The 15,211-nt window shown below is 52.4% G+C and overlaps 1 protein-coding gene across 2 annotated transcripts in view; it reads right to left on the reverse strand.

The window, feature by feature from the left end:
- The window catches only part of MOCS1 (molybdenum cofactor synthesis 1), a gene marked incomplete at its 5' end in the record, with an annotated part of 35,859 nt that extends 22,917 nt beyond the window's left edge, over positions 1 to 12,942 (reverse strand). For both annotated transcript variants that reach the window (XM_079713964.1, XM_079713963.1), the window contains 3 exons: positions 3,537 to 3,704; positions 5,153 to 5,279; positions 12,820 to 12,942. In XM_079713964.1, the coding sequence (XP_079570090.1) occupies positions 3,537 to 3,704; positions 5,153 to 5,279; positions 12,820 to 12,942 (418 nt within the window). The remainder of the gene's footprint in view (positions 1 to 3,536; positions 3,705 to 5,152; positions 5,280 to 12,819) is intronic.
- Between the last annotated feature and the right edge of the window lie 2,269 nt (positions 12,943 to 15,211).

The raw sequence follows: 15,211 nt of genomic DNA on the forward strand, positions 1-15,211 counted from the left end.
CGGGAGGAAGGAAGGATGAAACAGGGAAAGCCTGCAGGACTGAGCGATCCTCCAACTAAGCTGTCATCTGACAGCGAAAGTCAGTCTTGAAATTCGAATCCAAAATAGTTCCTCTGCAAACACTGCCAACACTACCACAGTATTGATACTTGTATGTTTACAGGCATACCTTGGGGATACTGTGGGTTTGGTTCCAGACCACTGTAATAAAGCAAGTATCACAATAAAGCAAATCACATGGATTTTTCTGGTTTCCCAGTGCAAGTAAGAGTTATGTCTACACTATACTTTAGTCTATTAAGTGTGCAATAGCATTAGTCTAAAAAAATGTACATACTTCTATTAAAAAATACTTTATTGCTAAAAATTACTACTATTAAGCCTTCAGGGAGTTGCAGTAGTAACAAAGATAACTGATCCCAGATCACCATAACAAAAATAATGAAAGTGCTGGAAATATTGTGAGAATTACCAAAATGTGACACAGAGATACAAAGTGAGCAAATGCTGTTGGAAAAACTGGCACCGATAGACTTGCTCGATGCAGGGTTGCCACAAACCTTCAATTTGTAAAAAAAAATGCAGTATCTGTGAAGAGCAGTAAAGCAAAGCACCATAAAGTAAGGTGTGCCTATAGTTCCCCTCTTTTAATTTCTTTTGGAAAATCTCAAAGCTTCACCATCCAATGTGGCAGCTGCTAACTACACGTGGGCATTTACATCAATGAAAATAAAGTTCCAAATTCAGTTCCTCAGTCACAACAGCCACTTGTGAAGCCCAAGCCTGGCTACCTTATCAGACAACACAGATAGAGAACATTTCCATCACCCCAGAAAGTTGTATTGGACAGCACTGCCTTACACCCAAGAAAAGGAGGGAGGAGAGGAACTTGTTCATACACAAGCCGGGATGGAGGAGTGCTGGAGCGTCTTGGGGTTGGTGGAGGGGATCACAGACGGCTGACGGAGAGCTGAGCGGTCTTCTCAGGCGGAGATCGACACCACCAGTCCTGGGGCTGACAGCCTCAGGCAGGGACCCCAAGTGACCAGGACAGCTTGGTGAAACTGGCAGCCCCTTCACTCTGCGCCCCCGGGGTGGGGTCCCTCGAAACTCTCAGCTGGGAGGGCGGGACAAGTGCTTAGGAACATGCCCCTCCGCTTACCCCAGCCCTCCTTCCCTAATAGTCCCACCTGCCCTGGCCTTCAGGGTGGTTTTGCTCTGAAGAAGTACCCCTGCGGAGGATCAAAGGGGCTAGGCTGGGAGATGTCAAAGTGTTAGCAAGCACAGCAGCTGCCATTTGTCTTGAAGCACTGGGGGAGGGCTTGGGGAGGGGTAGAGTTCCCACCCCCCCACCCCTGCCCCATCAGTGCACACCCTTAAAGCAAGAGATAAATCCTCCCAAGTCAGTCACTGCAGCTGGGCCCTGTCCTAACCAGCATCTGTGTGGTGATAAACCCTTGCCAGCCTCACGCTATCAGCCAGGACCAACAACCCAGGGCCATCAGAGCAGGAAAGCCTGGGAGGTGACCAGCACATAGATTAGGACACTGAGGCCCAGGGTGGAGCAGGAACCTGCACAAGTTCACACGGCCAGGGGGTGGAAGAGCCCAGAGCGGGAACAGGGCTGCCGCCTCTCCTGGCTCCCTGGCCTCCTACTAAGCAAGGTGGTGGCTTCCGTGGAGACTCTGCATCCTCCCGTCTGCGCTCAGTCACCCCTCTCTGACCAGCAGTGATCACAGGCTTGTGCACAGGCCCTGGACAGAGGGCAGATGAAGTGCCCTGACTGAGGGGGCTGGGGCCTGGCAGCCAGCCAGGGTTGGCCCTTTCCTGGAACCCAGGCTGCTTTTCAGGCTCTGAGCAGCTGCCTGAACAGGGGGTCAGGTCAACTCCCCTGGGCCAGCATGTGTAGCCTAGGAATGATGGCAGGTGATCGATGGGGGTGGGAGGGAGCTGGCCACAGGGAAGGAGGGAGGAAAGAGCTTGCAGGGGTCCCTGGGCCCCTCCTCGGGGCTCCCACAGCACCTGGGCTCCTCACCAGATGGCGGCAGGCTCCAGGGGCTGCTTCCGCCAATGGGCTGGGGGTCCCTGAAGGCAGGGCCTGCGGCTCACTCCCCTCTGACGCCAGCACAGTGCCGGGCATGTAAGAAGGCATTCCAGAGAACATTTACTGAACCAGCAAGTGAGGCAGAGAGCTGGGGGCTGGGAGATCCCACCCTGAGCAGCTGGAGCCGGGGCCTCAGCAGTCAAGAACATGGAAACTTATTTTCCTCGGATTCCATCTTACAATTAAATGCTCATGGTTTCTGCCTGACCTCGGGGCTTAGAACCAGCATATGGCAAGAGGCTCTGCTGGGCCACACGCAGCACTCGCCACTACCTGGGCCTTTTCTTCTCATTTCCTCCCAAGGTCCACCCTATAAGGTAGGTTACCCTCTCTGTCTGAAGGCTTAGGATGGACTTTGGAAGTTACTCAAGATATACTACTAGTATGAGGTGCAGCTGAGATTCACACGTGGACACGTCATCCTTCAGAGATCGAATTTTGAACCACCTTCACTCATCCAGCAAACACCAGTGAGCCCCAGCTGTGTGCCAGGTGCTTCCCTAGGTGCTCGAAACACAGCTATGAACAGAACCTGCCCAGCTCCGTGAGAGCTTTCATGCTAGTTAATGAGGAGACAGACAAAAACCAACCAAATAACACCACGTGGTAGAGTAGGATCGCCACACTTTTTCTGTTAAAAGGCCAGACAGTAAACACTTTTGGCTTTGCTGGCCATATGGTCTTTGTGGCAACTTAGCTCTGCAACGGGGGAGATATGTAAATGAGTGGGTGTGGCTATGTGCCAATAAAACTTTATTAATGGACAGTGAATTTAAAATTTCATATAATTTTCAAGCGCCACAAATGTTATTCTTTTGATTTTCTTTTTCAATCATTTAGAAATATAGAAACTATTCTTAGCTTGCAGGCCGCACAAACACAGGTGGTGGCCCAGTTTTGGTCCATGGGCTGTACTGTGCCAACTCCTGGCAGACAGAGCAGCAGGGGTATGTGAGGGGGAATTTAGATAGAGAAGCCAAGGAGGTCTCCCCAAGGAGATGACACTGGAGCAGACCCCTGAATGAGGCAGGCAGGGAGCCCTGTGTTCCTGGCAAAGGGAACAGCATGTGCAAAGACCCGGCAGCGTGAATGCAGGGGAGGATGGAGGCCAAGCGGCAGGAGAGAGGTCTCTGCATTTGACGGGAACCGGATCACATAGGCCTCCAAGCCCTGGTGAGGACTTTAGTCTAAATTTGACATCAAACCACTGGGCTCTGGCACTTACTAGCTTTGCGACCTTGGGCAAGTTATTAAGCTTCTTTGTGCCTCAATTCTTTACAAAATGGGAATAATAATGGTATACTTGTCTCAGAAGGCATAGGACTCTGTGAGCATAATGCCCGAAAGGAGTGTTAGCTTCTGATATTAATATTGGAGTCCAGCTGGAGGAGGCATGAGCGGGGAGAGGTGGTGACGACTTTTGTCAACTCACCCACGATGTCCACCACGTCCGGCCGAATGAGCGGCTCCCCGCCCGTGAGTCGGATCTTGTCTACGCCTTCTTTCACAAAGAGGCGGGCCAGGGTTAGGATCTCCTCTGTGGTCAGCAGGTCTGCCTTGGGGGTCAGAGGGACACCCTCCTCGGGCATGCAGTATTGACCTGAGGGGAGGGAGGGGACGTGGAGGAAGGAAGTGACTGCAGCGGTCAGGCTGCGATGTCACCAGTCCCCAATTCCCCACCAGGCCACAAGTGTCTCCTGAACCCCACTCCAGCCATGAGGAAAGACCCGGCCAAGTCTGAGGTGGAACAAACCCTAGGCCAGATTCTCTTTGGGGCTCACCACTCTCACCTACAAAATTTAACACCCCTTCCCCAACTGGCCTTGCTGTCTCTCAGGGCTTCAAGATGATAAATGAGGCTGACAGCTCGGCCTGGCTGGAGGCAGGGCAGCTCGAGACACTGGCCCCTCAGCGAGGGGCCGCTGGGTGGGGTCTGCCTGGAAGGCCAGGGCCCTGGGCCCATTCCCTCTGCCATCTTTTATCTCCTTCATTTCATCTGGTTTTGACAAACAGGGACCCTTCTCTGTGTGTCCTAAGGTGAAGGAGGCTGGGAGGTGCTCCCTGGCCTGGGCAAAGCTGCTCTCCTCTGTGGCTACACATGTTCTCACACCCAGTTTGTCTCCTACAGGTGATCATCAGTCCCATTTCACAGGTTGGAAAACTGAGGTACCACCTGTTCAGGGCGAGGTAGCAGAAGGGGATAAATGAGGCGAGCCCTGGTCGGTGAGGGGGGCACCACCTCCTCCCATCAGTTCCCATGGTACAGGTTTAATCAGTACCAGTGGTCAGGATCCGCTAGGGGGTCATTTAGTCAAATCAGTGAAGGGTCCAGAATTGGTCTTTTAAGATGGAACAGATTAGGTAACAACATCAGAACATCAGTACTGCACGTAATGAATACTGTTTGGTTAAACATTTACTACACATGCACGTATTTACTGGGCCATGAAGTAAATATATTTCTTATTGTAAGCTACAGTGAGAGAAAGGAAGGAAGAAGAGAAGGAGGGAGGGAAGGAAGGCAGGACAGATGGACAAACACACTTCGGAAGTCCCTCCAGCGGTGGATCTGACCCAGAGCACTCCGCGTGGGGTTATGAAACAAGGAGTCCGTGTACTAGCCTGGCCCCAGACAACTCGTCTCATGGGACTGGGGTTGGGGTGTCTTTATGGCTGGCACTGCTGCCTATCTCACTTGTTTACACCGTCCAGCAGTCCCCATGCCACATCCTGAACCGTGGGGACGGCAAGGAAACAGGAGGGAGGGGAAAGAGCCCCGAAGAGTGGGAGATCCCAGGCCAACCTCAATCCTGAACCCAACAGCAATTCTGTTCTCCAATCTAATCCCAAGTAGAACCCAGCTTCCAGGATCATAAAACTCACCCTTGACCCCTACCTTGCCCCTGAACCCCACCTGGCAAGCAAGGAAGAAGGGCGGGTGGAGTTTTCTAGAAAGAGGAATGGGGAGGATTGAGAAGGATTCCTAGACGGGGGGTGATTTCAGGGGCTACTGCAGCAGAGGGACAGGAGCCCAGGAGGGCGACTCACATCTGAGGTTGCACTTCTCGGTAAGGGAGATCCGCAGGTAGCTGTGGCGCCGGCCGAAGCTGTCGGTGAGGAAGGCAGAGAAGGGGGCTGCATGCTCCCTCAGGAACCGCCTCCGTCCCGACGGCACCTGCGACAACAGGGGCTGGGGGAGAGGTGCGAGGAGAGCCCCCCTGGGGAGGGCAAGCCCTCTCCCCGCGCCCATCCCCTCCCTCCTCTCTGACACCCGCGCACACCGCTAGCCTTTCCATCCACGTGGGCTCCGCAGTGCTGGGGGTCTGGTATTCTCTTATTCACAGGTTGGGAAACAGGCCTGGATGGAAGGACCTGCCCCTCCAAGGTCCCACACTCAGCCCCAGGGTGGAGGACCCCTGCAGGGGTGCAGCTGCCTACCGGCTGGGCAGCAAGGCACAGGGAAGGGCACTAAGCCCCAGCCGGGCCCCACCTCCTCCCTGTTACCCCTCCCTCAAAGGAAGCCTATCCGGGAACAGCCATCTCTAGCATCTCTTGGATGGGTCACTGGGAGGGCAGGTGCCATTTGGCACCTGGCAACTACGCCACCAGACAAGCACGTCCAGAAAGGAGGAGGGAGACAGCAGGTAGCTGAGAGGGAAGGTGGCCTGGGACACGGAAGCCACCTGTCCAACCCAGGCCTCCCATTCCTTACCTTGAGCTCGAAACAAAGTCACTCACTGTGAGGGAGGGGGTGTCACACAAGCTGCCTCCCCCTTGCGGACGGGGGGCTCTCTGGGGCCTCCTCACCACCCAGGAGGACCCAACAGGCCACACCCCCAGGAGCAGCCGGGGGCCACGCCCAGCTGGGGAGGGTAAACCCATGGGGAAGGCTCCCCTCCCACAGAAGGCCTTGCGGGGAGGACAGCACACTAGGGGGACCTGCCGAGGGAACGAGGCCACCAGCCTCCAGGAAGGGAGAATGGAGGTGCCAGGATGGCCACCACACTAACCCCGTGCCCAGACTGCTTTAGTCCTTATCCTTCACCCACCCGTGGCCAGGAGAAAGGATTAAGGACCCATGGTTTGGGGTATAAGGGGAGGAGATTGCCCGAGGCTCCCCGAAAGGCCCAAACTCATCCTGGGGAGAGAAAGGAGGCAGCCGATCTCACCCTTTCCGAAATCTGAACTAGTTTGCTCTCTCTCCCCTCCCCCACCCCCCATTTAGAACACAGCCCTGGGTCATGACATGCTGATGAGATAACTGCTCCACAGAGGTTAACTTTGCAAGGCATCTTAAGGTTTCCAAAGAATGTTCTCTGTTCCATCCACATACCTAAAGGGATTATTTTAACCAACTCTTGAATGGGGTCCAAGAACACCCCTGGCAGAACCAGGATTCAAATCCAGGTCTTCTGATTCCAAGTTCTAAATTCCTTCCCCTAGTTGCATAGGGTGTGTCCAAGAAGGTACACGGGATGGTACATAGGGCAGGGAGAAGTCATTTCTCTAGAATCTTTAGAACAAAGAAATCATGACTGTGGTGGTCATCCCTGAGGTCTATGGATAAGGCTCTAGACTGGGGACACACTGGGAAGGTTCTCTAACTCCTCCAGGCCTGCTCTCCCAGCTGTTAAAAAAGAACACAGTTGTGGGCTAAGGTTGTCTTGCTGTAAAGGAGGGGGCTAGTCAGGACACTGGTAGGGAAACACCCAGGATTCTCATGATCTTGTAACCTAAGAAAGCAGGCCTCCAGCCCTCCTGAGGTCCAAGAAGAAGAAACATTTACTTCAGAGACCTCCTCAGCCCTGGCTACGTGTTAGAACCATCTGGGGAGTTGAAGAAACAAATTCTACTGGAGACCAGCTGAATTCAGATCTCCAGATGCTGTGTTTTTCACCTCTCCAGGTGATTCTAATGTATAGTCAAGGGCCACTGACTGACTCAGGAGGTAGAAGGGATACGAGAGAGAGCAGGGGGTGCTTCATGACTTTCCTGGGTCCATAAAACTGAGCTCGGTCTGCTCGCCCCAAGACCAGTTTCCCACATCCTCTAAGAAACCCTGCTCACAGCCCCGTGACGAGAAAGCAGCCGTCATTTCTCTGAACTGCAGTCTGAAATAATAAGTGTTCCTCCTTCCCTACTCACCTCACTGCCTTTCCACCAGTACCCTTGGGGGTGGGGCAGGGACGCTTCAGAATCACGTGTCCCATCCCGGGACTTCCCTGGTGGCGCAGTGGTTAAGAATCGGCCTGCCAATGCAGGGGTCACCGGTTCGAGCCCTGGTCCGGGAAGATCCCACATGCTGCAGAGCTACTAAGCCCGTGTGCCACAACTACTGAATCTGTGCTCTACAGCCCGTGAGCCACAAGTACTGAGCCCACACGCCACAACTACTGAAGCCCATGCGCCTAGAGCCCGTGCTCCACAACAAGAGAAGCCACGGCAATGAGAAGCCCACGCACTGCAATGAAGAGTAGCCCCCGCTTGCCGCAACTAGAGAAAGCCTGCGTGCAGCAACGAAGACCCAGTGCAGCCAAAAAAATAAATAAAATAAATTTATTTTAAAAAAAAGAAGAGTCCCATCCCCATCGGCCACCACAGTCCAGGAGCTCAGACACCTGGGAATCAGCAGCTATTCACAAGTCAGTGATTTGTTAGTCCCCCCAGACCTCACCTCCTCACTTGCCAAGATGCCCTCCTCACCCTAATCTTCACAGCCTGGGAGAGGTGGCTGGGTGAGGGAGGAGCGAAAATAAAGCCCGGAATAGGGAGCAAGTGAGAGGACCAAGGAGCATGACTCAGCAGAAAGCAGAGAGGGAGCCGAGGAATGGGGCAACCCGGAATGGAATTAGGCCCTCTGTTCTGGCCACGGGCGGGGCAGGCCAGATTTCACTTTTGAGACCTGCAGTGACCTTATCTAGATTCGTTCAGACTCTGTACAGCCAGCAGCTGACGCAGCCTCCTAAACTCTCCCTCTCTCTCTCTGTCTGTCTCTGTCTCTCTCTCTGTCTCTGTCTCTGTCTGTCTGTCTCCGTCTCTCTCTGTCTCTCTCTCTATGTCTGTCTCTGTCTGTCTCTCTCTCTCTTTCTCTCTCTGTCTCTATGTCTGTCTCCGTCTCTCTCTCTCTCTCTCTGTGTGTCTCTCTCTCTGTCTCTCTTTCTCTGTCTCTCCCTGTCTCTCGCCCTCTCTCCCTGCCAGGATTGCAAACTCCTCACTTGGGTATTAACACACCTCATCCCTGCCTCCTCTCTCCTCCAACACTGCATGCCCTACTTTCCTTCTTCCGTTTTTTTCCTTCCCTTTAAACTCCCTGGAGGAAAAAATATCAGCAGCAGTCAAAGGAGCCCAGAATCCTGGGAGAATTACTGGGCAGATGAGACGGCAATGCCTCTTGCCCGGGAGGGGCTAGGACATGTCAGAAGTAGAACACCCTTAGGTGCTCACATTCCCCAGCCCCGGCCTGGACCAGGCTGTTTCCCCTGGGTGGGAAGCCTTCCTGCCTGACTCTGTTTCCCGGTGTCATAGCAGGTGTCGAACCACTGTGTCAATGAACAGACAGGCAGGTCCCTAATCCAGAGGGAAAGGTGGTGCGTGGAAAACCCAGTTACACTGGGGTTGCCATTTATTTCTAGGCTGGTCTCTACTGTCAAAATGGTTTAGCCTCGTACAGTGGTTCTCAGCTTTTGTTACACATCAAAATCACCTGAAGACCTTCTAAGACGTGCTGATGCCAGAGCCCCAGCCCAAAGATTCGGACTCAACTGCTCTCTGGGATGGGACCCTAGTGGTTTGTCTGAAACGGCCCTGTTCAGCTCTGCAGCCCAGGCTGAGAACCACTGGCCCTGCCACACCAGGACCCAGTGCCATTTTAATCCGGGGTGATTTCGGTTCTGAGCATAGGTTTTGGGAGCAGGTAAACTTGAATTGGAAGCCTGGCTCTGTTACCAACTAGCTGTAGAGCTAGTTGCCTACCATTCTCTAAGCCTTAGCTTCCTCGTCCATAAAGTGTGGACAATGATCCTACCTAACTCAACCGGAGGAGTCCCTGTCACACAGTAGGTGTTCAGGAAGTGACTGCTCCCATTCTCTCTCTCTTTTTTTTTTTTTTTTGCGGTACGCGGGCCTCTCACTGCTGTGGCCCCTCCTGTTGCGGAGCACAGGCTCCGGACGCGCAGGCTCAGCGGCCATGGCTCACGGGCCCAGCCGCTCCGCGGCATGTGGGATCCTCCCGGACCGGGGCACAAACCCATGTCCCCTGCATCGGCAGGCGGACTCTCAACCACTGCGCCACCAGGGAAGCCCCCATTCTCTTAATCTAACTCCTACTTACAAATATCCATTCATCATGTATCCATGGAGGGACACTCTGTGTGTGTGCTGTGACTAGTTTTCCCACTCCTGTCAGCTTCCCTCGTCTTGCAAAGCCCTACTTAATGGCAGAGGGCCCAAGGCTGGGGTTTCAGACCTGCTGTCACACCACTCAAAGCAGGACAAGTGGGGTCTGAGCTTCCCAAGAACCACAGATACTAGTGCTACAACCAGGAACTAGGCAGCCTACCACATGCTACTGGTTATATCTTGTCTACCAGCCCAGTGCAGACTGGGATGGAGTGGGGAAGAGTGATAGGAAGGAGGTAGTTAAGGGAGGGACCCTGCCCTCAAAGTGCCTTCTCTAATATTCACTAAACTTGGGCCTTTGATCTGAATGATAAAGGCCAACCCCCAAACAGCTCTGGAGTATAGACACTAGAAGAGCAGGAGAAAAAGAGCACAGGCCAAACCCAAATATCAGTGGCCCTGATTTACCTGCTCTTTGGGAGGATGTATACCCAGGGTGGCTCAAAATTACTCTCTATTAAATGAGGGGACCTGGCAAAGTGCCCAGCCCCAGGCTTTGACCTCCGCTCCCCCTCCAGCCCTACCCTAAGTGTGAGGTCTTCACACCTGTGGCTCCCAGCAAGGATAAGTCACAGTTCACTGAAACAAAGCTGTTGAGGAGCTGGGCAGGTTGGAAGTCCAGGTAGCCCCCTGAAAGGTCTCCTTTCCTTCCGTGTGTGACTGCCCCGCCCCCGCCCTCCTCATGTACCAGTCCCTTCCTGCACAACCCTCTCCCACGTGTGTTCTCTCCAGCCCCCTGAACAGCTGGGTGCCTTTGCCTGGCACAGAGTCATCCTTTCCCCTGCCCCAAGGAAGCAGGCCCAGGACCTGAGGCCAGCCCCTTGTCATCCCAACAAAGCCTGCATGGAGCCTGAGAGGGAGAAAGAAGGGTGTAGTGCTTGCAACTGGGGGAAGCCCTCTCTTGCTGCCCCAACCAGGCCGGAGGGAGCTGTCTCCCCTACCCGCCTCCCCTTTCCACCTGCAGAAGCTCCTCGATCTGCCCCGGGACCAAGCCCAATGCGCCCATCCACTGTCCTCACAGCCAGCTCCCTCCCCTCACTGCACGTCTCTCCCACACCTACACCCCGACACACAGACAACACCCAGGGGCTTTCCCCGTCTCTCCAAGCGCTTCCCATCCCAAACCAGACCTCAGGGCCCCGTGTAGGGTATGAAGAAAGGCACCCTACAGGAAGGGAAGGGAGGACGGGGCTTCCAGATGCCCCCACCCCTGCTCCTGCCAAATGGCAAGCTGGGTGGATTGGTTGAACATACCTCTGAGATTCTCCTAAGGATATTCTGTGCCCTCCCCCACTGCGTACAGATGGGCTAGTCCATCCCACTGGTTTTAAAGACAGGAAGAGAGGGGAAGAGACAGGCCCAGGAGCCAGGTCAAACTGGGGGCAAAGTGAGCATGAAAGCTTGGGGCTCCCTGTCTAGTGCTCTGTCACGTGCACCCTCACCAGATCTGTTTCAAACAGCCAAAAACTACCTGCTAACTCTACTGCCTGCAGAGCACCGGCTAATCACTGCACCGAGAAAGGCAGGGGAGCACCCAGCACCCAAGGAGCAACCTGTCTGCTGAGGATAACCCTTGTGGGGAATGTCCAGGGTGGGAGGTCTGTGATCAGATAGTTGACAGAATGACTATCCTGAGTGTCCAGGTGGGAGGGGACTTAGGGGACACAGTATGTGGCAATGGCGGCAAGCATAATAATTACAACAAACATGTGCAATACACGTGCACAGCATGTACATGTGCCAGGTTTTGTTCGAAGTATATATATATATAAATTATGTTAACTCCTTTAAGCCCTATAACCACCTTATGAAGTAGACACTGTTATTCCCATTTTACAGAGGAGAACACTGAGGCACTGAGAAGACTTGCTCAAGTTCACACACCTAATAAGTGGTAGGGCTGGGATTCAAACTGAGGCATTCTGAGTCCACCTTCTTACCTGCTAACTCTACCTGTCCTCATGGTGTAAAGGAAAGGGTAAGAGCAGCCTCTCTTCTACTCTCCCCACAGAAAAGAAGCAGGAGCACAAGTGCTAGAGTTTGAGCTCCGGTTCCCTTACTTTACAGCTCAGGGACTCCAGGGAAGTTAACTGCCATGAGCACCCTCACCTGAAAATACAAACTCTACTCACATCACATGGTTTATTGTGAGGACTGAGAGAGACCACGAATGAAGCCCATTAGCACAGGATGAAAGGTACAAAGTAAATTAGGGGCAAGGGGGAGAAGAAACTTCCCTTTTCCTGAATTCTTTAAAGATCCCTCATCTTTGCTTTCCCAGTTTTCCCTCCACGAAGTTCAGAGTTGAAGGATACTGACAAACTTCTCCACCTCCCAGAAACGGGATCTGCTTATCTGAGGATCCCGGGGGTGGGGGGAAGGGAGGATCAGATCTGAAGAAAACAAGTCAGGCTGAGGCCCTCCCCTTGATTGAGCAACAGCAGGTGCATGATCTGATGAATCCCAGAACCCGAAGCCCTGAGCCAGGAGATGGGAAAAGAATGACCAGATCAGCCTAGAAAAGGTGTAACCAAAAAAGAGATGCTTCTCCCCAAACGATTCCCTGACAACATGGGCAAAACAAATTTAAAACTTCTTATGCCGGAAACCCCTCTGAGATGCTGTTAAGGACTGAGGGGGGCTATCCCAACCCTAAAGAGATAGCAGAGTCCCTAACCTGCAAGAGCCCAGGTCCTGACTCCATTACGCTCTAGAAAGAGACTGAACCCTCCTAAGGGAAATGAAGATGAAACAAAAAGAGTCAGTGAAGGACGGGTCACACAACCCTGTGACTACAAAGTGACAATTGACTACTGGCAGCACCAAGGTGACATTTTTAGTCAGTGCCACACTATGAAGTGGGGTGTCACAAAAACACCTGATCACACACAACCTCCACTGGGGGGCAGGGAGGAAAATGTTTAAAGAAGAGGTTGGGTGTGAAGCAGGGCTGAAAGGGGTACTAATAATATCTCATTGGTCCCAGAGTCCTGCCGCCTGCTCCCCCATCTCTAGGAGTCACTCAGACCTGGAAGGGGGTTGCACGGATGGGTGGGCAGGGAGATTTTTAAGCCAGACCCCAAGGAGCGCCCCACCCCGCCACCCCTCGTTGGGATACCGGGTGAGACTGGGCAGTCTATCTAGAAAACATCATTCCACTCCTCTCCCCACCCCTAAATAAGCGCTGAGGAGTTCCTCGCTGAGGCGGACACCCCTCCCAGAAGCAGCTACCGCGGACGGGCCGGGGTGCTTCTGGGCATAAGGTGCAGCTGCCAGGCCACCCCCTCCCCAAGAAAGTGTGGATGCGGGAGGCTCACCTCCACGGCAGGGTGGGAGGGCTCCCCGGGGTGCGGCTGCGTCACCGGAGCGCCCGAGCTGCAGCTCCGGACGCTGGACCTCAGGACCCGCCGCAGCAACCGGGACACTGGCTGGGCCGCCATGAAGCCTGTCGGGCAAGGCGAGACTACACTGGGTAGCCGGCTTCGGGAGCACGCTAGCCCGGGACTCGCTGCCCCGGGTCCTCCCGGCAGGGGCGTGGTGGGGGCGGGGCCCGACCAGCCAATCGGTGAGGGCGCCGTGCCGCGCGGCCTTCTGGGAGTTGTAGTCCACACCCTCTGCTCCTATGCCAGGAGGCTAAGTGTTCCAGGCCTTGCAAAGCACAAGTTCAAACTCACCCAGAGATCTTGAGTCTTTTCCTACAGGCAGCTCTGGACTTTGTGCCAGTCACACCACGACCTAAGTGCTTTAGGGCCAGGTGAATGCAATTTAAGGAAGTACCAAAAAAGTGGGTTATCAAGATAAATATTTTTTTTTTTTTTTTTTTTTTTTGCGGTACGCGGGCCTCTCACTGTTGTGGCCTCTCCCGTTGCGGAGCACAGGCTCCGGAGGCCCAGGCTCAGCGGCCATGGCTCACGGGCCCAGCCGCTCCGCGGCATGTGGGATCTTCCCGGACCAGGGCACGAACCCGCGTCCCCTGCATCGGCAGGCGGACCCTCAACCACTGTGCCACCAGGGAAGCCCAAGATAAATAATATTTTAATGCAATATTTTAAAAAGTCAGGGACTTCCCTGGTGGCGCAGTGGTTAAGAATCTGCCTGCCAGGCTCCCTGACTTCAGACTATACTACAAAGCTACAGTAATCAAGACAGTATGGTACTGGCACAAAAACAGAAAGATAGATCAATGGAACAGGATAGAAAGCCCAGAGATAAACCCACGGACATATGGTCACCTTATCTTTGATAAAGGAGGCAGGAATGTACAGTGGAGAAAGGACAGTCTCTTCAATAAGTGGTGCTGGGAAAACTGGACAAGGACATGTAGAAGTATGAGATTAGATCACTCCCTAACACCATACACAAAAATAAGCTCAAAATGGATTAAAGACCTAAATGTAAGGCCAGACACTATCAAACTCTTAGAGGAAAACATAGGCAGAACACTCTATGACATAAATCACAGCAAGATCCTTTTTGACCCACCTCCTAGAGAAATGGAAATAAAGACAAAAATAAACACATGGGACCTAATGAAACTTAAAAGCTTTTGCACAGCAAAGGAAACCATAAACAAGACCAAAAGACAACCCTCAGAATGGGAGAAAATATTTGCAAATGAAGCAACTGACAAAGGATTAATCTCCAAAATTTATAAGCAGCTCATGCAGCTCAATAACAAAAAAACAAACAACCCAATCCAAAAATGGGCAGAAGACCTAAATAGACATTTCTCCACATAAGATATACAGACTGCCAACAAACACATGAAAGGATGCTCAACATCTTTACTCATTAGAGAAATGCAAATCAAAACTACAATGAGATATCATCTCACACCAGTCAGAATGGCCATCATCAAAAAATCTAGAAACAATAAATGCTGGAGAGGGTGTGGAAAAAAGGGAACCCTCTTGCACTGCTGGTGGGAATGTGAATTGGTACAGCCACTATGGAGAACGGTATGGAGGTTCCTTAAAAAACTACAAATAGAACTACCATATGACCCAGCAATCCCACTACTGGGCATATACCCTGAGAAAACCATAATTCAAAAAGAGACATGTACCAAAATGTTCATAGCAGCCCTATTTACAATAGCCCAGAGATGGAAACAACCTAAGTGTCCATCATCGGATGAATGGGTAAAGAAGATGTGGCACATATATACAATGGAATATTACTCAGCCATAAAAAGAAATGAAATTGAGCTATTTGTAATGAGGTGGATGGACCTAGAGTCTGTCATACAGAGTGAAGTAAGTCAGAAACAGAAAGACAAATACTGTATGCTGACACATATATATGGAATTTAAGAAAAAAAATGTCATGAAGAACATAGGGGTAAGACAGAAATAAAGACACAGACCTACTTGAGAACGGACTTGAGGATATGGGGAGGGGGAAGGGTAAGCTGTGACAAAGCGAAAGAGAGGCATGGGCATATATACACTACCAAACGTAAGGTAGCTGGATAGTGGGAAGCAGCCACAGAGCACAGGGAGATCAGCTGGGTGCTTTGTGACTGCCTGGAGGGGTGGAATGGGGAGGGTGGGAGGGAGGGAGATGCATGAGGGAAGGGATATGGGAACAGATGTATATGTATGACTGATTCACTTTGTTATAAAGCAGAAACTAATAAAAAAAATATTGCTTGGAAAAAAAAAAAAAAAAGAATCTGCCTGCCAATGTAGGGCATACGGTTCGATCCCT

This window comes from Hyperoodon ampullatus, assembly GCF_949752795.1.
Source record: "Hyperoodon ampullatus genome assembly, chromosome: 10".
Taxonomy (NCBI): domain Eukaryota; kingdom Metazoa; phylum Chordata; class Mammalia; order Artiodactyla; family Ziphiidae; genus Hyperoodon; species Hyperoodon ampullatus.